The sequence below is a fragment of the Protomyctophum parallelum genome, assembly GCF_964188405.1.
Source record: "Protomyctophum parallelum genome assembly, chromosome: 6".
Classification (NCBI taxonomy): Eukaryota; Metazoa; Chordata; class Actinopteri; order Myctophiformes; family Myctophidae; genus Protomyctophum; species Protomyctophum parallelum.
Window position 1 is genome coordinate 5,396,189 of NC_139701.1, and position 23,254 is coordinate 5,419,442.

At 42.4% G+C, this 23,254-nt stretch overlaps 1 protein-coding gene across 4 annotated transcripts in view; it reads left to right on the forward strand.

The window, feature by feature from the left end:
- The first annotated feature begins 8,010 nt into the window (after positions 1-8,010).
- Positions 8,011-23,254, forward strand: part of opa1 (OPA1 mitochondrial dynamin like GTPase) — an 87,571-nt gene continuing 72,327 nt past the window's right edge. The window contains exons 1-8 of one of the 4 annotated variants that reach the window (XM_083766941.1): positions 8,011-8,180; positions 8,843-9,176; positions 11,416-11,512; positions 12,378-12,494; positions 13,381-13,431; positions 16,504-16,610; positions 19,151-19,357; positions 22,542-22,595. In XM_083766941.1, the coding sequence (XP_083623067.1) occupies positions 8,152-8,180; positions 8,843-9,176; positions 11,416-11,512; positions 12,378-12,494; positions 13,381-13,431; positions 16,504-16,610; positions 19,151-19,357; positions 22,542-22,595 (996 nt within the window). In that variant the 5' untranslated portion in view covers positions 8,011-8,151. The remainder of the gene's footprint in view (positions 8,181-8,842; positions 9,177-11,415; positions 11,513-12,377; positions 12,495-13,380; positions 13,432-16,503; positions 16,611-19,150; positions 19,358-22,541; positions 22,596-23,254) is intronic. The other 3 variants (XM_083766943.1, XM_083766942.1, XM_083766944.1) reach the window with 3 other exon arrangements.

Here is a 23,254-nt window from a genome sequence, read left to right on the forward strand (position 1 = left end):
AGGCATTTGAAAAAGATCGTTTATGATATATGAAAAGGTCATGCATTTTTATATCAAAGGGCTGAAGTGTTGATGGTTTTTCTTCTACTTTTTTTGGTACTGTTTGTCATAATCAGTTGAGTTGTCTGTCAACATGATATTTGTGCTGTCTAGATTTACTTGTGTACTGTCACTTTTGTTACAATGTTGCCATAAGCTTGCGTCTTCTGGTTCAGTCATGATTCCTGGGCTTTTCTCCTCCACGATTGAAGCCAATTATTTTGGTGTACAATGATCAGGGCACTCGGATCAATGATTAGTAGTTTTCAGAAATAAAGTAGTAGTTGGACAATTGTTTTTGCCACTATTCTAGTTCTGTCAAAAAATATTAATGTTTAACTTGATGTTGAGAGGTTGAGACTGGTGTCCCTGTAAGTCTCTTAAAGGGTAATTTATTCTTGCGTATGCACTGGTGTTGTACACCAGAATCTGGATCTACAAGCCTCATAACACGTCGCAGAATGATGCTTCGTGAGCTTGTAGATCTGCTATTTTCGGTGCGTGACACTGATGCAAAACAAGTATAATGGGACATTTTTAAAGATACACCACCCATTTTCAATGTTCTCTTATAATTGGGCGTCAGTTAATGCTCATCATAAGATGGTACCGTCCTACCATTTCTTTCTACTCTGTCTAAGAGGTGGTCTGTGAACACTTAAGAAACAAAAAATATATATATATGCTATTTCATTGTGCCAACTTTCCAGGGTTTCAAAGGCTGTAGTTTCAAATAGCTTGGAATCCCTATTGAGGTCATTGGAGTAATGTTTCTGAACAGTCCACTGAGACACAGAGAGAGTAGACATACAGTACATTACAGTACAGTACCATCTTATGAGCATTAGTGAGGACCAAATACTGTATGAAGATAAGGCTTAAAATGGTTGAATTTCTGCTTTTAGTTAATCCATGTTTATGTTTGTCTGTCTCAGTATCTGGGTGTTCACCAAGGGGTCTTACAAGGGAAAGAAAGGAATTCTACGTCAATGTAGTGTTTGTAGAATTCAGATTATAAGCATCTATATGTCTGACAATCTTTGATTTTTGTGTATTTATATCTTGGCTCACCATCCATCATCCGTCATCCAACTGATTTTTTATTGTATACTGATTACTGAATTATCTTCCTCTTTTCATGTTGAATCAAAGTGTTGCTATAACTTAAGAATGTGGCTTTGTACTGTCGAAGGAGCTGGGAAATTATACAATAATTCAGTTTCAACTGTCTGTCGTGCTGATGCACCTTAAGAATTCACTTCATCTTTTTTGCTCCAGTCTAAACTGTAACCCTTCATTTTTATTCCGGTATTATGCACCAAAAACAGCTGATTACAAACCTGTAGAGAAAATCCGACCTGAGCTCTCATTCTCATTTCTTGCTGTATCCTTGTTCGCTATAACAAACTATTTGGTTTCTCTGGCAGCCAAACATAATGTCATAGTAACAGTTTATAATGTGCAAAAAAACAAACTATGCGGTTATAACAGGTACCAATACTGACTGTTGACATCTCTACTTGGCATTGTCTGCGTAATTATTCACGTGGTTGAAGCAAAGACCATTATGAGGCATTTAGGATGGGTCAACCACTTCGTCTTTGGACCCCTCAAGTTGATGTTCCCTCAGGGAAATATGTGTATTTGTAATGACTAGAGAAATCTAATAAAAGTTGATACCTAAAACGATGAAAATATTACTGTTGTTAAAACATTTTATTACTGTTCTCCTGTATGTTGGTTTTTTTTCTGTCAAAATGATTTAGTTGTGCTTCAGATTTGTGTGTCTCACGACCTCAGCAAGAGGCTATTCTGGAGTATGTCATGTCTTTTTTTTCTTTGTCAGGATACCCCCTCCCCCTTTAATTACCTACACATTTTTGTACTTCGTAATTTATTTTTTATTTATTTTTGTTTTACATTATTTCTGAGAATTGTATTTTTGATTTCACTTGATTTCTTTCTTTTCAATAAATGTGCTGAAAAGTCCTTTGTTTTAATTTATATTAAACTCAAGTAGTCAATTTGAAAAGGGCTGAAATTTCCAAGGGAGTGAGGCTAGGAGTAGATCTGAAAATAGCTGACTCTGAACTGATATGGCTCTGATGCATATTTTCCCAATGGAGCAGGATGATTGGATAATTGTATTTACATTTTCTTCACTAAAATAAAATAAGAGACTGTAATATTTCTGCGTAACACCAACAGTGTAAAAACACCCAATGTCTGAGCAATGAGCTACAGCCAGGGGTTATGTTGATTTGAATTTCTTGCCCCACCAGGAAAGAAACATGAATTCAGCCTAATGCTGTTGATTTATTGAACATTGTTCCTCAAAAGAAGCAGTTTCAGTCATAAGTTGGGTCTGGTGTAGCTGAGCTCTTCCAGTTTCTCAGTATCAACCTAGCTGCAGTGGTAAGACCTGCAGTCACTAATGCATGTTGTGCCTTGGTGCCCCCTTGTGGCAACCTCGTGCCATTTCCCAGGAGACAGAGCCTTGGGCATTCTGGTAATCTAAGTCCCAGCCATTCTCCGAGTTTCCTCAGTACCTCTTTCCAGAAGGGTAAAACCACAGGGCATTTCCAAAGATTATGTAAAAACTAAAAACGTACCATTCCACCCCCCCCCCCTACATTTCCAACACCTTTTGTCTTCCACCAAGCCCATCTAATCCTGAACAGTTTCACAGTAAGGTATAAGTAGAATCTATGTATCATTTTGTAATGTATACATTTGCTTCTAATATCCCTAGTGGCCCACCCAACTTTGGAAATTATATTAAGATTTTCAGTCTTCGCACTTTGTAATTCCATTATATATTTTTTGTAAATTATTGAAGCACTTGACTATGCATTGTTGGTGGAAAGCTATTTAGCACCATTTTTCTTAAAGGTGCTATATAGCACCCTTTACCAAAGGGTGCTATTTAGCCCCAGTCATTAAAGGTGGTATACCCTTTGGAAAAGGTACTATAGCACCTTTAAAGATTGTAAAACCGAAAAACAGGGTATTTTGGGAATAGTAAACCGGGGTTTTAAAATGTCCCAAACAGTCCAACCTTACCCTGGACAGTGTTTAAGTTGCTCGATTCAGTATTTGATATTCATTTTTACCAGACAAGCCCACTTCCCTACAAAGCCATTGTAACTTCAAACTATTTTAATCATGATAGATATCAGTGCCCATACCCTATGTGGGGTTGGCGAAAGGGCCTTTCTGTGTGGAGTTTGCATGTTCTCCCCGTGTCTCCTAGGGTAGGTATCCTCACAAAAACATGCAGTAGGCCTAATCCTGGTCTCTAAACTTCCTCCCTCTGGCCAGCTTGATGGAGGGGAAAGGAACTGGTTGGAATAACGTGTTCCTTCCATGTGCTCCCCCCTGTCAGGTGAAAAGAAGTCGCTTGGACTGCATTGAAGGATGAGCATGAGTTTAGTTCGTTGCTCTCCCCAGGTTGGCAGAGGGAGTGTAGACCCCAGGATTACATTAGACATTTGATTAAAAAGATTGAAAAATCGAAAACCTTGTTTTTTCAATTACCTTCATTTACTTTTAATTCTTAAAATAAAAATAAATGAAAAGTAATCGAAAAAACACAGCCCGAGTATACGATAAAGTGACCATTTGCCTTTTATTAGAAATATCGTTCATGATATATTGTGATTCTTAATATGCAATGTTGTTTATGCTGTACATGACTTGACCATATTGGCTTTGCACTTGACTGGACCAATATGAGGCAGGGCTGGGAGACAATACTATCATCGTCGTCCGGACCCCAGCTGCTAATTGTTGTTTGATGACGCAGAGAGAACATGCTCCCTGGCCGGGAATCAAACTCGGGACCTTCTAGCTGTGAGGCGACAGCGCTACCGACTGCGTCACATTCCCCCAAAACTGGTTTTACTGGTCAAATAAAGACACCTTGAAGAAAGGAGGAGAAGCAAGCACTCAGTTGAGTACCGTAGTTCAAAGTAATAAAGTATCGGGTGCACGGTTCAGGTAGATAGTATAGATACAGTCCATAGAAAAGAATAAAAGAATAAAAGAATACCCTCGTTAAATAAAGACACACACACACACACACACAAATCTCCCAGCAGGTCTGTGCCCAAATAGGGGTCAGACAGGGGTCCCTGATGTCATACTTACATGTGACCTCACCGGTATGACACGAACAATCCAGCCAGTATGATAAAAAGCAATTTAGTCTCAGAGAAGTCTCTGAGACTCAACTCTTCACAGATCTCTTCAAGACAGTTATCTTCAAGACTCTTTCGACCAAGATTCAAAGAGCTCTATAATCTAGAAGTGTTCCTTTTCCTTGGCTCTTGAGCTCTTCATTCTTCTACAGAGCACTTCCATTCACCATTAACTGTTATAAATGTTTTCCTGGACGTTGCATCAGAAGGAGTCAAAGGAAGGTGGTCATGTTGCTGTAGCGGTGAGACACGAGCTGTATTACTTTGAATGGGACAACAGGTATCAGATTGATGTGCAGGTCTTCAACCCAGTGACTTTACTCTGGAGGAAGTTGACCACTGCAAATTTGTCACCTGAAACAGGAGAACGTCACCTTGTCTCCATTCGCCGGGGTTACACAGCTGTGATCATTGAGGATATTGTCTACTTCTGGGGAGGGTGTGAGCACTACTCTGACAAGTACTGCAACCTGCTTTATGCATTTGTTGTCGACGCCCACAGATGGTTCAAACCACAGGTGTCTGGGAATGTTCCAGTGGGGAGGAAAAACCACTCAACCTGTGTTTTGTGGAAGGTCATGTATATTCATGGAGGATGCATCGAGCATGCAATCACTAATGACATCTGCAAGTTGGACACCAGCACAATGGTCTGGTCTTTAATTGACACCAGAGGAACTCCACCTCCTATTTCAAGAATGCACTCTGCCACCATCATTGGGACAAAGATGTTTGTATTTGGGGGCTGGGGGGGTAATTACATCAACAACTTGGGTCCGTACTACAACACCATCAGAGTGTTTGACACAGAGACCAACCACTGGCTAAACACACCTTCTACACAGCTTCTACCAGAACGACGCTGGGATCAGTCAGCCTTTACCTACAATGGAGAGCTGTACATATTTGGTGGTAATGGCAGGAATCTCAATTACATTGATCTGTGGAAATTCAGTCCAGAGACCTTCTCCTGGAAGAAGATTGAGCTCAAGGGGAAAGGGCCGTGTTCAGGGACGTCTGTGATGTGCTGTTGCATGATGGGAGATCGTATCATCCTCTTTAGAGAATCCAGTAGTGACCTGTTTATCTTAGACTGCAGTCCTAGTCTCAAGACATTATGTAAGCTAGCAGCTATTCAGTACCGTCTGGAGCAGTCTGAACTCCCACACAACATCAGGTGGGAACTGGCAGCCATGAAAAACAAAAAACAAAATGAAACTAGAAAAAGTGCCCTTCTGGGCACAGGTCTCCACCAGGATTTCTTCCTCAGCCTAGTGGGAATATGCGTGCACAGTTTCATCGCAATCGGACGCTGCGTTGAGGAGTTGTGGGGATTTGTACAGCACTCCTGTGAACTTTGGAAGCCAATCTTAACCAATCAGGATGGAGTGTGAGAAATCTGAAAGACGGGTTTCGTTGAATGGCTCTAGAGAGACTGTGTACCAATTTGCGTGATGTTTGGACAAAATCTGTAGGTGTACTGTGCAAAAACTTGTTTTGCACAAAGCGGCCTCCTGGTGGCGCTATAACAGGCCGTTCTGGAAAGTTTGGGGCAGAGGTTCATCGTTGGCATCCAGGGAGTGTGTGTGCAAAATTTGGCATCGACCGGGTTAACGGTGGCCGAGATTAGCTGTTCACGGACACACGGACACACGGACGGACGGAGTGCAAAACATACTCTCCCCACATGCCTTCGGCCTGGTGGAGACAATAAAATAAAAATAGCTGCAAGCTGCGGGACCAAGCAGGAAGGCAATAAGCAATAAGAACAATATCCCGTAGAAACATGGAAGAGAAAGAAGACCATTTCTTTATTACCCATATTATATGGGGCCTGCGGTCTGGAACACCGGACACCGGCGACTATCTTTCGGAGACTGTAGCATGCTCATAAATTAGAGATAGACCAAAGATAGAGATACCATTTGATTCTAGACAACCTCAGGTTTCCAATGCGACCAACCTTGTCTGGAAGGGGGGTAAATACCTAATTGTTTCAAAGTTTTACTACATTTTGGCGAGGGAAAAACGTCCATAGCCATTTTCAAAAAGTTCCCTAGCTGTCACTTCAATATATGTGAATGAAAATGTGTTACATGGATACCTTCCAAATCCAGCCTCCCCTGTACATACATGCCAAATGTATGCCAATCTAATGCAGTTTTGGGCAAGAACCATGCCGTTTTATGAATGCCGCCTATTGTAAAAAAATTAGATAATTTAAATATATATTATATATTACATATAGGCGTACCTGTATATTAAAAAAAAAAAAAAAGTATGATAAAGTATCAAACTCAAATTCACCAGAACACAGGAATAATTACATCTACTCTGTTAAAAAGTCCAATGTTGGTATAACAAGAACCGCTCTGTTAATATACAAACTCACACCTGTGTGAAGTGAGGGGCGCTCTATCATCTTACAATATGATGAAAACAAAACAAACATAATGTGACAAAACAAATTATCTTTATTGTCAATGGTGTTTTTAAAACAAACATTGAACTAAAAACAAATATTAAACCATTATAGGAGGGGCTAGCACCCATCAAAAATACATAATAATAATAAATATAGCTGCAAACAGCGATAAGGCGGGACCAAGAAAGAAGACAATACGCAATAAGAACAATATGCACAAATAAGAATCACAGGCTGAGTTGTTGTTACCCAGATTTGAACACACAACCTTGTGGTCTGAAGGTTAGAGCTCAACCAACTGAGCTATCTGGACAGTCAGTCGTTTCATTGTAAACTGTAATATCGTTCAGTGTTTTGGTAACAAGTGTGTCCTCATTTTGGGCATGTCATTATCCATTACTACAGTGTGTTTTGCGGCAATTCTTTTCACGCACAAACTTCTCTTCGACAATTTCTTTTTCACTTAAATAAAATGTGTAGAAATATTCGTGCATTTTGATCAAAGATCCTGGGAGGTGATACATTTAAATATATTTATATATATTAAATGTTTTTCATATAATTAAAAATGGTGGGTGATCTAAAGGTCAGAGGTCAAAAGTCATGAGAATGACACATGTGTGTATCAATGTGTCATTGCTAACGGTCAAACGGTTCATGAGATATTCACTTTCAAAGTTAGCATTTTCAATTGAGTGCTATAGCGCCACCATTTGGCCAATCGTCATGGGCTTCGCATAGTCACCGTTTGGCATGGCCCTCTACCAGATTACCAGATTTTCGCGAAAACCGACTGCACCGTTCAGTCAGAACAGCAATTTTAGGCGGAAGGAGAAGAAGAGGAAGAAGGAGAAGAAAAATAAACACAAAAACAATAAGTGACCAAAGTCACTTTGTGACTTCTTGGTCCCTTAATTACTGAGATCATACCAGTGTGTAAACTAAGTAACTATACATTTACTTAAGTACACTACTTAAGTTGTTTAGTTACTACTAGTTACTTTGTAGATTTTGATTATTATTACAAAACATACATTAACCACTTAAAAATGATTAATTATTAGCAGATCTGCTAATAATTTATAAAATATTTGTATACATTGGAAAATTGAAATGGGACATTCTGCACAATGAATAGTGTACTTTTATTTTGGGTAATTTAAGTAGGCATTTTTACTTGTAACGAAGTACAAGTAAACCACTGTACATTTCTGAACCAAGCCAACTACATAAGTTAATTTATGGGTGTTTATTGTTGGATATAGGAACTGATTCATCGGTTGATGTTTGGTGGTGTCTATTTGGAGGTTGTACCGGTCGGCCGGAAGTGTTGCTGTCATTCCTTTTTCTTGCTGTGCCCTTGTTCGCTAACGATAATTAGCTGCTCTGTCAGGCAAACAAATGTCCACCTATTGGAAAGATGGTTTAAATTGTACCTAGAGGGAATCTATACGACATTTGCCTTTACCCGCTGTTGGTAACAGCACTATGTTGCGCGTCGGCAGCAACGTTGCCTGGTAAGTTGTTTTTATTGAGATAACATTAGCCTAGCTGTATATAGTGACAGTGGAGGACAGTGCCAGTGCCACAGTGTAGTGGAGGAGCGTTATCCTTATCGGGGTGTATAGTTAACATTGTTAGCTGACTGCTAACGGTTGTAAGCACCATATTTTATATTATTACGCATAATATATATGTCACCATGCACATCCTCAACAAATGGATAAAAGCTGTAAATGTAAACTACGCAGCACTAACATCTGTTGTTAAATGTGCTTCAGCTCCTGTAGCCTATCACATTTTGCATGAGGTGCTCGGTCCACAGAACAGTAGCCACAAACATCTACTGCTAAATGGTAATTTTGTCATATCTACATGTTCCATGCCAGCTAGGTAAACTTGTCTCTGCCGATGTTTGTTTCTCATAGCTTGAATGCTTGATATGCAGGACTTTACTGTACTTGTGTACTGTCACTTTTGTTACAATTATGTTACAATAAGCTTTTTTTTCTCCACGCACAATTGCATTTGGAGCCAATTACTTTAGTGTACAATGATCGGGGCACTTAATTGGTCGGTGCAATTGTTAGTTGTTTTCAGAAATAAAGTAGTGGGACAATCTTGGTTGTTTGGGAGATGATCTATGCCACTGGCCCACTACTGTTTATGTTTCTCATAGCCTGGCATGCAGGAACCTAGTCTCCAACAACAACATGGGAATCAGGTTCCGAGTGCCCCTGCAGAAGCTGCACCCGTTGTCCCGTGCCATCCACCACCGCTACTCAGCCAATGCCAACCCCCAGCGTCCCCCGCATCGCACAGCGGCCCGTCACTTCGCCTCCATGTCCCGGCTGCCTATGCGGCCCCCCAAACCTCCCCCGGGAGGGTCGGGAGGAGGCCGGGGCCACCAGCAGCACCGCAACTTCTGGGGGCTTCACCTGGCCGCCAGGCTGCTGAGGCTGCGGTACATTCTGCTGGGTTCTGCTGTGGGTGGAGGCTACACGGCCAAAAAGGTATACTTGTCTTGACATTGTGAATGAACGGTGATCAGAATCAATTTAGTGGTGGACAGGAACTGTGATTGACATAGTTATATTATTGCCCCACGCCTACTGTACAGGGGCGGCGGTGGCTCAGGGGTAGAGTGGCTGGATGCCAGTTCGCAAGGTTGCCAGTTCGAACCCGGGCTCCCCCAGAGTTAGTGTCGAAGTGTCCTTGAGCAATACACTGAACCCCTAAATTGCTCCTGATGTGCTTGTTTGTGCCTTGCATGGTTTCTGCCGCCATCAGTGTATGAATGTGTGTGTGAATGGGTGAATGTGATGCATAATCTCTGTAAAGCGCCTTGGATAAAAGGCGCTATATATACAGCATCTGCATGGTGCTGATATTTATGCCAGGATTTTAGTCAATCTGCTAAATGCTATTTCAGAACGACAGTTTTCTACCTCTGGTCTGCTTTGAGGCAGGATTCCAGAGAAGAAGGGGAGTTCTAACCTCTTGATCAGTGGCCGACAAACTGTGTTCTTCTGGATCGGACTAGTGAAGAAACACGGGGAAGGTTGCTGTATATTAGAGAATTCGATGGGATGCTCTTCCAAGAGAGATGTTGCGCTCTCATCCAGCCGTTTCTCTTAATTTCTTTGAAAGTGTCCATGTCTCGGAGCCATAGAGCGCCGAAATCACTCACTCATCCCCAGTCAGTCAAACAGTCAGTCACTCATATAATGATACAGTCTGTTTCTAGCGAAAATGTAACTAATTCAGTTGCGGTAACAATAGCATTTTCTCTCAGTCAGTTGATTCTTCATATCCATATGAGTGAAGCGGCCTGGATGATTTGTTTATTTTTCAAACATGGTTCTTATATGAGGCGATCTAAAATCCCCCTATGGGGATTACAATGCAAATAAAAAAGTACATGAACCCGTGGATTTGCGAGAATCGTCTCAACGATCGTCCTAAATATTTTTACTTTAAACCTGTACTGGATATTTTAAACTCACAACCAAAGTGTAATGAATTTGAAGTCCAGATCAAGGAAAGGTTTAAAAGTGTTTAGAACACAATCACGGATTTATTACGAGAGCGAGTATGACACCAAGGTATCATGGCATCTCCCAATTACAGTTTTACACTTACAGTCCCAAAATAACACACATAGGTTGAAAATAAACAGAACACTCCTTTAACACATGGCCTTACATGGCTGTTCCAATCTGCTAGAAATCACACAAATAGGCTCTTGACTGCTGGTAACAGGAGTTATTTACTCCTACTACCTCTGTCAGCAGTTGACTTACATAGATTAAAATGTCATTTTCCCATTACAAACCTCTTACTAAGTTGGGATGACCAGATCTTATGCATGTCATTGCAGGCTGACCAGGCCGTACCCTTCCTAATTTAAAGTTATTTTGGGAAGAAGATGCATATGAACCCAAATACTTGTAGTCAAAGGAGTGTTGTTAAGTGGTTAGATAACGTGGTTATTGTTGAATTTGCATATATTTACGTATTCCGTTTTTGTCTCGTTGAGGTAAATGCCACAGTTGGAGGCCTGTTCAGTTGGACTCGTTACTTATGTAGCCAATATTGATTATCCTATTCTACAGTATAAATGTTTACTCATTAGTTACAACAGTAGTGTGCTCGATTTGAACCCAATGCTTATTTATTCAAGTCAAGGTTGTACTTCAAGAAACATTCTCTGAATTACACAAAATGGTCCCTGGTATTCCAGTGTCTGTTTAAACTAGACTGGAGGGTGTGTCCACCCTACACACCTATTTTTAACTTTCCTAGATGATAAAGGCACGACTGAGGTGTACGTTATCTAGGATTTCAACACCTTGCCCTTGTCTATGATGGCACAAACTGCACAATGAAAGTATAGAAATGTGGGCAGAAGAAAATGGGGGCAGTTGATCTAAAACAAAATCTGAAATCCTAAAAGATCATCTATTTCCCTGACTGTAGAACTGTAGATACGGTAATTTGCTCTCTGTAATCAATGTATGTTTTCAGAGGATGGTCATATGCACTAGTACTACACTTGCATAATGGAGAGATGCAGGATATTTATTTGTATTCTAATTGAAACTATTAAAATAATATGGCATCTAAAATAAAATGGCATCTAAAATATGTGGATTGTTTTCAGACAACGAATTATGACCAATTTTGCATTATACCCATTTAGGACGGGAACACCTTTTTTACGTTGATGAACATTTGTCCTTTCCCCCCCAGTCGTACGAAGAATGGAAGGAGTTCCTACCTGACTTTAGTGAATATAACTGGGTGATTCCTGACTTCGTCTGGGAACTGAGTGAACAGATTGATCTAGGTACAGTATATCTTATCATTTGTGTCATGAAGTACTGTGAACCCGGTTCAAGTCTTACATATTTTGAGGGATACTATAGTCACTATGAGTCATGTATAAGTATAATACGTATAAGTATTCTCCTTGAGAATGAGAACTAACGGTTCCCGAGCCATGTGGTCCATAAGTCAGAAGTCTATCCCCTGCAACGTGAGGCAGCTTGATATTCAAGTATTCCCCCTGGACATGACGCTAGTATTTCTACATGAATTTACCCCCAATCCAGCCCTTACCATAAGGCTACTGAGCTGGGTACCTTTTTGTGTATGGATAAAGGTAGATATACATTATATACAAAACAGGTGTAATTAAGATGGCCTTCTGTGAGTTTAGGGCAGTCCATACTGTCTCCGACCATCGAACCTTTCGTCGGAAAGCTCCGGTACAACTACAACATGACGCCACTCGCAACTTCTGAAACGCATTCCTCCGAATTTTTGTTCTGAAAGCTGCACTCCCAGATGTTGTGACTCGCCGAACTCGCCGAAAAATTAAAGTCTGATCTTTCCGACGAAAAGTTTGGTGGTCGGAGACAGTATGGACTGCCCTTTACTGCCCGTGTAGGTTTTCCCAGGCATTTTTGTGTGACAACACCGTACTGTAGTTAACCAGTCATGTATGAAATTAACTGTACAATATTGGAAAGAAGCCAGATTTGTCTGTTTGGGCTTTCCATTTTGTGGGGCTGCTTTCCAAATCCTCTCTTATGGTTCATTTAAACTTGCAAATCTATATTTGAAGTCGTCAAAACCTTGTTTATTGGTGTTTGTACTTTGTACTGATACCATCTACACCACTGATTCCTTTCTTGTCTTTTGAAACGCAGACAAACTGACCAAAGCCCTCCCAGAGCTAGAGGCAATAGCTAAGCTACTACCTGATATGCCTGATATGAACAAACTAGGAGAGAACTTCGCTTTCCTCAAAAGCCTCCTGTCTACCGGTGAGTAAAACAGCCCTGATTAATCCAGCACTGCACCTTCATAAGGATCTCCTCACATTTAAAATCATAGAGTTGCCTGACTGGCCCGTCTTCTAGATACTGTGATTTCAGGAACAGAATGAAATGAAATTAAGCATTTTTGCTAAAGCTCAAATCAAAGTATTTGATTTCACCCGATTGAGAATAGACTTAACTGTAGTTATACAGTACATCCACACAACACCGTAAATGCTTCTCTGGGCTCCCACCAGTTAACAGTCATGGCATTAATATTGGCATTGAACTTCACCAAAGCTGCTACAGTATAGAGCATCTAACATGGTTGTGGTGCCCTGCGTATGGTGTCTGTGTATTGGACCATATCACTGCTTGCTGCAAGTCCAGAGGAGATGAGTTATTGGACCTGGTATTGTTATTATGCAGTATTTACATTGTAGATTAGTAAATAAATGTATGTAATTCCAGTAGGTAGGTATCTATATTAACCCAGTCAAGCTTTCTTAATCTAAGTCTAGTATTCTCTGTTCGTGCTCGCAAACCATAAAAAAAAGACACATTGAATACAATTGGAATTTATTGTCATATAAACGAATGAATTAGACAAGGTTTTCAATCATCCATGGTTGGTGGATCAAAAACATTGCCTAATTTGATTAAATAAAGAAGTCTAATAGTTCAGTGTGTCTATGTATGTATAGTTAGCCCTTCATCACATAATAAAACTCCTTTAACCCCAGACTATACTTTCCTCTGGGTTTGCACGGCTGCCCTCAGTGTCGTCCAGCAGTTATCCTGCTCTGCACAGCCTCTGCTTTAGCCTTTTATCATCTTTTTATTTTATGTTTGTCCTTCCTTTCCACCCCCCCCCCCTCCACGTTCTCCACAGGTGTGATTTTGGGTAGTGAAGTCAAAGGAGCTGGTCTGCATCTGTTATTAGGTGTGTAATCCTCACCCCAATAACCATGTTGAGTTACAGTATAGTACTTCCCTGCTCCCTCCTCTCCCTGGGTCAACTCTAGACATAATCGCCTGGTGGTCGGGAATTATTTCAGATAATCTATATTCTTTTTGCATAATCGTCTAAATCCTTTATGATTTATCTGTTTAAATTCACCTGTTGAAAAATATTTTTTTCAAAAAGAATAGCTGAAATAAATAGCATAATCTACTGTACAAGGGGTTGGAGCAACGGGTTGCAATGCGACACATTTATTGAAACTATACAATTATTAAAAGTGGACTATTTTGGCAATAGTGTGGCACTCTGCGCCTTTAACATTCTCCTACGTCACGTGCCCGTGCGCTACGAGAATGTTAAAGGCACAGAGCGCCACAATAGCACATTATTTATTTTGTTCATTGGTATTGACAGAAATGTCTTTGTATCTGCCCTCTGCAAATTTAGATTACACTTAACACTTAAAGTAATTCAAGTAAAAATGTGCTGCTTAGAACCCCCTCCCCTTGACCCCCTGACCCCAACGTCATTATGGTTTTCCTGCTGCTTGTGGGTCTGGTTCTGGTCAGCTGTTGGCCCGTGGGTCGGAGCTAAAGGCGGTGTTGCGGATCTTTCCCCCTGCGATCCAGTTCAGCAGAACTGTTATTCAGACCTGGTGATGTCAAAGACATTAATTTGAATGTCCCATCACCTGGTGGAAAAAGTTCTAACCGGGATGAGTGGTTTTTTTTTCTTCCCCAGAACTGAAACTAACCAACTTGTGGTTGATAAGGCATTAATTCGCTTTTGGTTTGTTCAGTTGAGATTGCATTTTATCCCCACTGAATTCATAAAAATCCAAATTAATAAGTGTTTTGTAATACCATCAATAATTCAGAAATGAATTCAATTGTTTTTGATCCTATCCTGTGATCCAGTGCACTTAACAACAGATCCAGTGTGTTACCCCTTAAAGGACCATCCCGGTGGCAATGCATGTCGTCATTGTCTATTTATTTATCTATAGAAATGTTAACCCATTTAGACCTAGACCTGTTCGGTCGGACTAATGCTCCGTCGGATCCCGACTTTCTTTTCATAGACATTTGACTTTTTCACTACCCGTTTTCGAATATATAAATCAATATGTGCTTTAAAAGGCATTACATCCCCCATATATGGGGGACTAGGTTGGTGGAGGGTGTGTAGAGCCCAGGATCACATTAGATGATTGACACAGGGGTGAAAAATGGGTTACAAAATCGTGGGATAAAAAATATATTTTAGAAAAGGCATTACAATGCAACATTATTATGCATTACCTAAACTACGTTTTTCAAGGCTGCAAGTTTATATGGAAAATGTTTTGGCTGGCAATAATGATAATGTCAAGTATACTATACTGTAGGTTAAGGCATAATTAAATGTAGCTAAACATGCTAGATAACCGCTATGGTCCTTTTAACGTCCTCTCCCATTATGACCTCATTTTGAGCTAATTTAACAGTATTAGTCTTTGCTCTGCATGTTTACTTTGACTTTTTCCCTGTACCTCTGAGGTGTTTCTGAATGCTTAGAGAGCGCTAACAAAGAGTACAATGGACACGCCACCATGTTGGCCTCAAAATAAGCCACAAGATTGTAACATTACAAAAACAGATTACATTTCTTGCACAATACTAGTGTGTTGAAATTATATAATATTACAAAAGAACAGACACTAAAGGGGCAAAATATTATGTGAATATCTTGTCTTTGGCTGGGTTTCCCAAACGCATATGGTGTAAGACTTGTAGTGCCGCACATGCTCAGACACCCTCATTTCCTCCAACGTGGTGAAATGTCTGCTGTAAAACCATAACTCTTTGCTCTGTTTGGGATCACTAGCCATTGACATTAACAGCCCATGGACTGGTGAATGGCTGTCAATGTCAATGCTGGTAGTGAAAACCACTCCGGTGTTTGGAAAATGGAGCCAGGACATAGTCAATCTAGGATAGTAAGTCCATGAAGTACTCCATGAGTAATTTCCACACACAGTAGCTTTCCATTCCAGCCCACTCTTCTGTGTACCTACCTACCTTGTTGTTCTAGTCTAGACTACCGTCAACTTCAACCTCCTTAGTGGTCTGATGACAGCTAGCTGTTCCACTATGACACTTTGAAGGGCGGTTTATTTATACAGGTTGTGTACATACATGTTAGAGCGCATACCAGTAGGCAGTAGGACTCCATAACAATGGCAGTTGCTGTCAAAGCAATTTGGTTTGTATGTTCAACTAGCCAAAACGGCGTTATGCATAATGTTGGGCAAGAGTTTTCCAAACACCTGAGAATAATTTAGATGCTGCTTCTGCTAATCAAGGGTGTATTCTGTGCATGAAGGCGGTGGTTCCCACACAGTGTGCCGTGAGTAATATAAGTCCAGTTGTGCCTTTTTGGATTTTGTGACAACCACACATTATTCCAATACAATACAACTATACAAACAAACAGTAATGAATTATTTTAAAATGTATTATATCAGTACTTATTGCACACTCATATCCTGCTCTACAAATGCAAATTACACACACAAAAGCTAAAATAGCTGCTCTACAAGTTCACAACGTGTGTCGCATCACAACGCGGTGAGCTTGTAGAGCAGCTATTTTCCCCATGAATACGACTGTACCACGAGAGTTTGACTTGCCCCATTATTGGTGTGCCTCTGGCACCAAAAAGTTTGAAAACCACTGCTCTCTGTCAGTTGCTTGTCATGGGACTAGTTATTTTAAGTTTCAGCGGAGGGCATTCTGCTCGACATAGGGCCGATTCATACTCCTATTTTACCGCTGTTTCGGTGCTGTAATGCCGAAATTATTTCAGCTCGTCAGAAAATTTCAGTCGACTTTAGGACGGTACCCGCCCCCCCTCCGAACCTAAAATGACGTCACATTGTAGGCTCTACAGCGCCGAACCGACTTTTATTCGGCTCTAAAATAGGAGTATGAATCGGCCCATACAGTGTTCTGTTCCATGGTAACTGTGATGTGTGTGTGTGTGTGTATATCCTTGTGTCTGCTTTGATAGAAACGCCAGGAGAACCTCCGCTAAAAGCCACGGAGGCAGCCCCTGTTGCTGCTGCTGCTGCTGCCGCTGCCGCCACGCCAGAGAGCAGCGACAAGCAGTACAAGAAGGTGAGCCTGTAACCGCCATGCTGTCTCTAATTCCACCTCCACCGCCCCACCACACACAGTCCAATGCTCTCTGTTCATCATACATGAACACGGAGGATTCCGCTGTGCAGTCTGCTGTCACTGCACCATTCACACGGCGGCCATTTATAGACCCTTTACGGGTGTTTCCTTGTCGCCGTGTGACCGTATTCACACTGCGGCCGTTTATGTCTTGTATCACAAGACCCGGGGTGGGGGTGTTGCCGTGTGAAAATAATGTGCTCTGGCTTAGCTCACTTCCACTTCAGTGTCAAGAGGAGGAATTAGTCGGTATTCATTAACCCATTCTAACCTAAAATCAGATTCACACGAGGTTTCCACTGGACACACACTGGTCCGATTAACCCATTCTGACCTGAGATCAGATTCTAAAATTGTCAGTCGTTCTTCGATTAAAAAAAAAAATAGCAGACCTACAAGCTCGTATCGCGCCACTCGGTGGCGCGATATGAGCTTGTAGATCTGCTATTTTTCAATAGCTAAAGCATAACATGATGCTGACACCAAAATGGGTGCCTGTTCAGAATGGGTTAAATCTACATAATGTTTTACACAGATGCAGATATTTAGTTATGATATTGAGCAGACAATATTTGATTGATAATTGTTTTGGGTCATCTGTGATTCATTTAGCTACACTGAATGTGGAAGTGAGTGTCCTTGTTATATTCTGTCTGCTAGCTTTTGTCTTAAAAAAGCTATGGCTGCTAGCTTTGTCTTAAAAAGGCTATATGGCTGATAGCTTTGTCAGAACTCCTGAGTGTGCAAATGGAAACACAGGTTAATTTGGCTCCATCTGTACACTTTTCGGTCCCCGGACCCGACGTTGAGTATGGTACTGGGTCACCAACATGTATACTGTACATGGAACTCATCCTGATAGAGTACAACATGGTAGCTCATGTTTACGTTGATATTGACCATTGCTATTTTATTTTTTTTGTTCCCTCATGCTTCTCAATGCTGTTGTTGTTTTCCCCCCCAGAATTCAGGAGCCCGTGCCTTGTGTTTGCTTCATGCTGTATAGCAGCCTATGGCAAAAACCACTTTGTTTGCACCTTTTATGTTTCAACCCTGCTGACCTCTCTCCTCCTCCTTGTCTTGTCATGTCTGTCATTTCTGTCTGGTACCTCCTTCTAGCAAAGGGACGAGGTGCTGCGTGTGTTTTAATGCTGTTTGGACACTTCATATACTTAACTGTACAGTTCCAACAGGATGAGTGACCACATAGCAGTGGCTCCAACCAGAAGAAGATGGACAGTGTTTTTCCTCTCCTCTACCATGCTTTATAGTCCAATGTCGTGGTCCCAACATGATTACACATTTAGATACCAAGTATGATCTGAAAGTGCATTTATTTACTGAATGCACAAAAAATAAATGCAAAAAAGTTCTCTTAAGTTACATTGACGGTCCTCCTCGTTGAATGTGACTCTCCTCCGTTCTGAAATCTAAAATAACGTGAGTTGGGGACCACTGGACTAAAGCTAAGCTCGCCTCCTCCCCTGCAGCCTGCCATGCTTAGAGTGACATCCCAGCGCTTGCTTTGCTTATTTCATCATCATCATCATCATCAAAATTATCATCAGACTAGAGATTATGATCACAGTTGCCAAACGCCTAGTATGTGCTGAACCACACTAAAATTATGTTTTTAACTTTTTATTCATGTTGGAAGAAAGAAAAAAAAAAACGCATACCCTAAATGAAGTCTCAAATTCAATAGAGGGAATAGAAGAGATACTTAAATGGTCCTCAGTAGCTTATTTAATAACCTGAACATAGTGATGATGGGTTGGATGGCATAGCCTATTTTGTTTGACTTTGAAGAGAACGGAACCGCCACAGTGCGCCACTGGCTCAGAGGCCCTGGTTGCTCTAACCATATCAGTCGCCTTCTCTGCTGCTCTCAGTCTGGCAAAGTTTTGCATCTCCCCACGTGTGGCAGAGAGAGACTTGACTTTGTCGGGTAACACTGATGATAGTGGCAAGATTCTGGGAAAGCCCAACACCCTGATTCTTGACTGAATGGTGACTTGTTTGGAAACCGTCTACACACCCTTTTGCCTGTAGCAGTGGGCATGGCGTGTGTGACGTTGCATAGGCACTGTGTGGTTGCAGTCTTGTGCTGTTCTGTTTTGGATGTGTGTGTATTAGGTCCATGCCTGGTGTGGTGGCACACTGGCCTGGTTGTTGTGGTTTATTGATGTGTGTGTATTAGGTCCATGCCTGGTGTGGTGGCACACTGGCCTGGTTGTTGTGGTGTATTGATGTGTGTGTATTAGGTCCATGCCTGGTGTGGTGGCACACTGGCCTGGTTGTTGTGGTGTATATTGATGTGTGTGTATTAGGTCCATGCCTGGTGTGGTGGCACACTGGCCTGGTTGTTGTGGTGTATTGATGTGTGTGTATTAGGTCCATGCCTGGTGTGGTGGCACACTGGCCTGGTTGTTGTGGTTGTTGCTATACTTGCTGTGTCTCACTGTGCCGTCCCTCAGCAGGGTCTGCTCGGCGAGCTCATTCTCATTCAGCAGCAGATTCAGCAGCATGAGGAGGAGGTCCGGCGGGCCGCTGCGGCGGCCAATAGCGCGCGAACGCCAGAGCCCGCCCCCAGTCCGCCTCCACCTCCACCTCCGAACCCTCCGAGCCCTCCGAGCCCAGCCACCGCCCCGAACCCCAGCCCCAGCCCCCCGACGCACAAGCGCAAGGTGAAGGTCCCCAGCTCAACTTGGACTTCCCCCCCAACTCCTACCCAAACGCCAACCCCCTGCAGATGACCACAAATAGCACTAGAAGACCTTCTGGACATTTAGTTAGACCGTAGCACCCAGAAGGCCAGAAGCCCCCTCCCCTCCTTTGATGTAGAAACCCTTTACTGGACGAGATCAACCAAATGAACCTACGAAGAATGCAGTTTAGATATTTGATATGAGAAAGATTAACCCCAACATTGCACCGTCCTCTTGTCTTGTGGCCAATGTATTATCAAGCAATTATCATGGCTTAATAGACATAATTTGATCTGTAAAAGTGTCAGCCCTAGACGCGGAACACATTTACCAAAAAGAAACACCAAGCTGACATTTTGTGAATATGATAACATTGCCCATAACGACTCTCTGCAATCAATTAATTATGTTAAATATCACTTTGCTGTTGGAATGGAATACAGGCATTTGCTTGGTATCATACTGTATGCCAGCCTAGTCCCTCCCCTCTTACAAAACATCTAAGCCTGATCTATACTTATACGCCGCAAGACGAGTCGCACGCCGAAAAATGGCATATCTACCAGATCACCACGTGTCTCAATGTATTGTGAACTCGTAGATACTTTGGGTGCGCGACTTCTGTTCAGTCATCAACAGCACTGCTCTAACGTGCAGAAAAAAGCAACTGCATGGTTTGGAGTGGCACTCTGCTGCATGCCGTGTGAACTGCACCCATTACCACAGCTTTGACCCGTCCTTGTATGAGGATCTGCAAGGCTTTGACAACATCAGGTGATTTAGCAGGAAGACGATAGGTCAAGCATTGCCACAGTTGTCATATTATAGACTTAAATCATTTTCCACAACAAAGGAAAGACGAATCATTACGACACACTGTAAAGGTGATTGCACACCAGCCGCGTTTTTCGGAAAATCAATGGAGAAACGCTGCTAAAAATCCGAAAAATGCGCCTGGTGTGTGGAGACCTTTAGGAATGTATAGACCGATTCACAGAGGGGTGCCCTGGGCGCGGCCATTACTGAGGTGTAATCCATGGAGCAGGTGCTCCGTAGGCCAGGTGTAGCTAATCAGTGCTGCTGCACTCAATGGTACACCTCAGTAATGGCCGCACCCAGGAAACCCTCTGTGAATCGGTCTATACTGCTAGAACCTCAGCTACTGCTCCCACGCTCTAGAACCTCAGAACCGCTAGAACCTCAGCTACTGCTCCCACGCTCTAGTACCTCAGAACCTCTAGAACCTCAGCTACTGCTCCCACGCTCTAGAACCTCAGAACCTCTAGAACCTCAGCTACTGCTCCCACGCTCTAGTACCTCAGAGCCTCTAGAACCTCAGCTACTGCTCCCATGCTCTAGTACCTCAGAACCTCTAGAACCTCAGCTACTGCTCCCACGCTCTAGAACCTCAGAACCTCTAGAACCTCAGCTACTGCTCCCACGCTCTAGTACCTCAGAACCTCTAGAACCTCAGCTACTGCTCCCACGCTCTAGAACCTCAGAACCGCTAGAACCTCAGCTACTGCTCCCACGCTCTAGAACCTCAGAACCGCTAGAACCTCAGCTACTGCTCCCACGCTCTAGTACCTCAGAACCTCTAGAACCTCAGCTACTGCTCCCACTCTCTAGAACCTCTAGAACCTCAGCTACTGCTCCCACGCTCTAGAACCTCAGAACCTCTAGAACCTCAGCTACTGCTCCCACGCTCTAGAACCTCAGAACCGCTAGAACCTCAGCTACTGCTCCCACGCTCTAGAACCTCAGAACTGCTAGAACCTCAGCTACTGCTCCCACGCTCTAGTACCTCAGAACCTCTAGAACCTCAGCTACTGCTCCCACGCTCTAGAACCTCTAGAACCTCAGCTACTGCTCCCACGCTCTAGTACCTCAGAACCTCTAGAACCTCAGCTACTGCTCCCACGCTCTAGAACCTCAGAACCTCTAGAACCTCAGCTACTGCTCCCACGCTCTAGAACCTCAGAACCTCTAGAACCTCAGCTACTGCTCCCACGCTCTAGAACCTCAGAACCTCTAGAACCTCAGCTACTGCTCCCACGCTCTAGAACCTCAGAACCTCTAGAACCTCAGCTACTGCTCCCACGCTCTAGAACTTCAGAACCGCTAGAACCTCAGCTACTGCTCCCACGCTCTAGAACCTCAGAACCTCTAGAACCTCAGCTACTGCTCCCACGCTCTAGTACCTCAGAACCTCTAGAACCTCAGCTACTGCTCCCACTCTCTAGAACCTCTAGAACCTCAGCTACTGCTCCCACGCTCTAGAACCTCAGAACCTCTAGAACCTCAGCTACTGCTCCCACGCTCTAGAACCTCAGAACCTCTAGAACCTCAGCTACTGCTCCCACGCTCTAGAACCTCAGAACCTCTAGAACCTCAGCTACTGCTCCCACGCTCTAGTACCTCAGAACCTCTAGAACCTCAGCTACTGCTCCCACGCTCTAGAACCTCAGAACCGCTAGAACCTCAGCTACTGCTCTAGTACCTCAGAACCTCTAGAACCTCAGCTACTGCTCCCACGCTCTAGAACCTCAGAACCTCTAGAACCTCAGCTACTGCTCCCACGCTCTCGTGACATTAGCCTCGGTCTTAGCACAGTGTTGTTTGCGTTTGTGTTTTTTTGTGTGTGTACAGGTATGTGTGTGCGTTTAATTCCCTGTGTTCTGCTGCCAATCCCCTGCTTTCCTGTGGCTCTTTCCCTTTCTGTTCTGTCTCATTGCTCAAACCTGAAGAACATGGTATATTCATGGAGGAAAATGAGGTGTTGCCAAATCAGGAAAAAAAACAAAAAAATCCTGCACTGTAATGATTTTGTACAGTGGTACGATTCTAGCTTAACGCTCTACCGTCTTTTCCAGGGTCAGATTTGTGACCCCTGTCCTGTGTGTGATTCTTAGCCTGCTGATTTGAAGCTGAAACAGACCCGAATGACGTGCCTGAAAAAAACTGCCTGAAATGTGATTTTTTTTATTTTAATTCTCTCCTGTAATCTTTTTGCATTAACTTTGTCTTTTCTCCACTCTGGTACTGCTCACCACTGTAATTTAAAGTGCACGCGATAATAATAAACCATAGAAGCTATAGTGGGGCTGGGTGTGTGTGGAGCCGAGCGGGGCGATGGTCTAATCCTCCTGTTTCCGTCACCCAGTCTTCAGATAAAGAAAAGATCGACCAGCTTCAGGAAGATCTGGTCCGAACACAGGTACAATTAACACCCTTCCAGATGTTCTTGTGTAATTCAGTATTTAAGTCCGACGTCATTTTGTAGTGCTACGTTACGTCCGGGTCCAAGTGGCACCAGCTCCCGTCCGCATCCCATTGTAAATAGAATATCTAAACGCGTGAATCTTTTTAAATTGACGTTATTTTTCAGAAAGGAAGCCATAGAGGGTTAAAATGGGTCTTAATGCTTCCAACTCGAGTAGAATTATTAAGTGTCCATGACAACAAAAATATATGATGTGGAGACAATAAAGACTATTATTGTGGGCTCGCCACAGCGAGCACACAATAGTTCTTGTCAGTTTATATTTATTCTGCTGCTTCTTCTTCTTTATTCCACCCTTTTTTTTGCGACCTTATAACTTCCACATACTTTACACTAGAAATTTAGTTCAAACTTCAAACTGTTCAGCTCTTTGCAGTGATGTGTGCTTGTATTTTTATTTTTACAAAGTTTTATACTTTTTATACTTTTTAACTTTTTAACATTTTTTTACTTTCTTTATAGTGAGAGTCGATGGAAGAAAGGTCCCATTTTTCACAGTTAACTTTTTTGAGCTCTTATTACTCCGTCATACTTTCACTTTGAAACTTCATTCAAACTTTATAATGTTCATCTATCTTTGAACTTTAATTGGT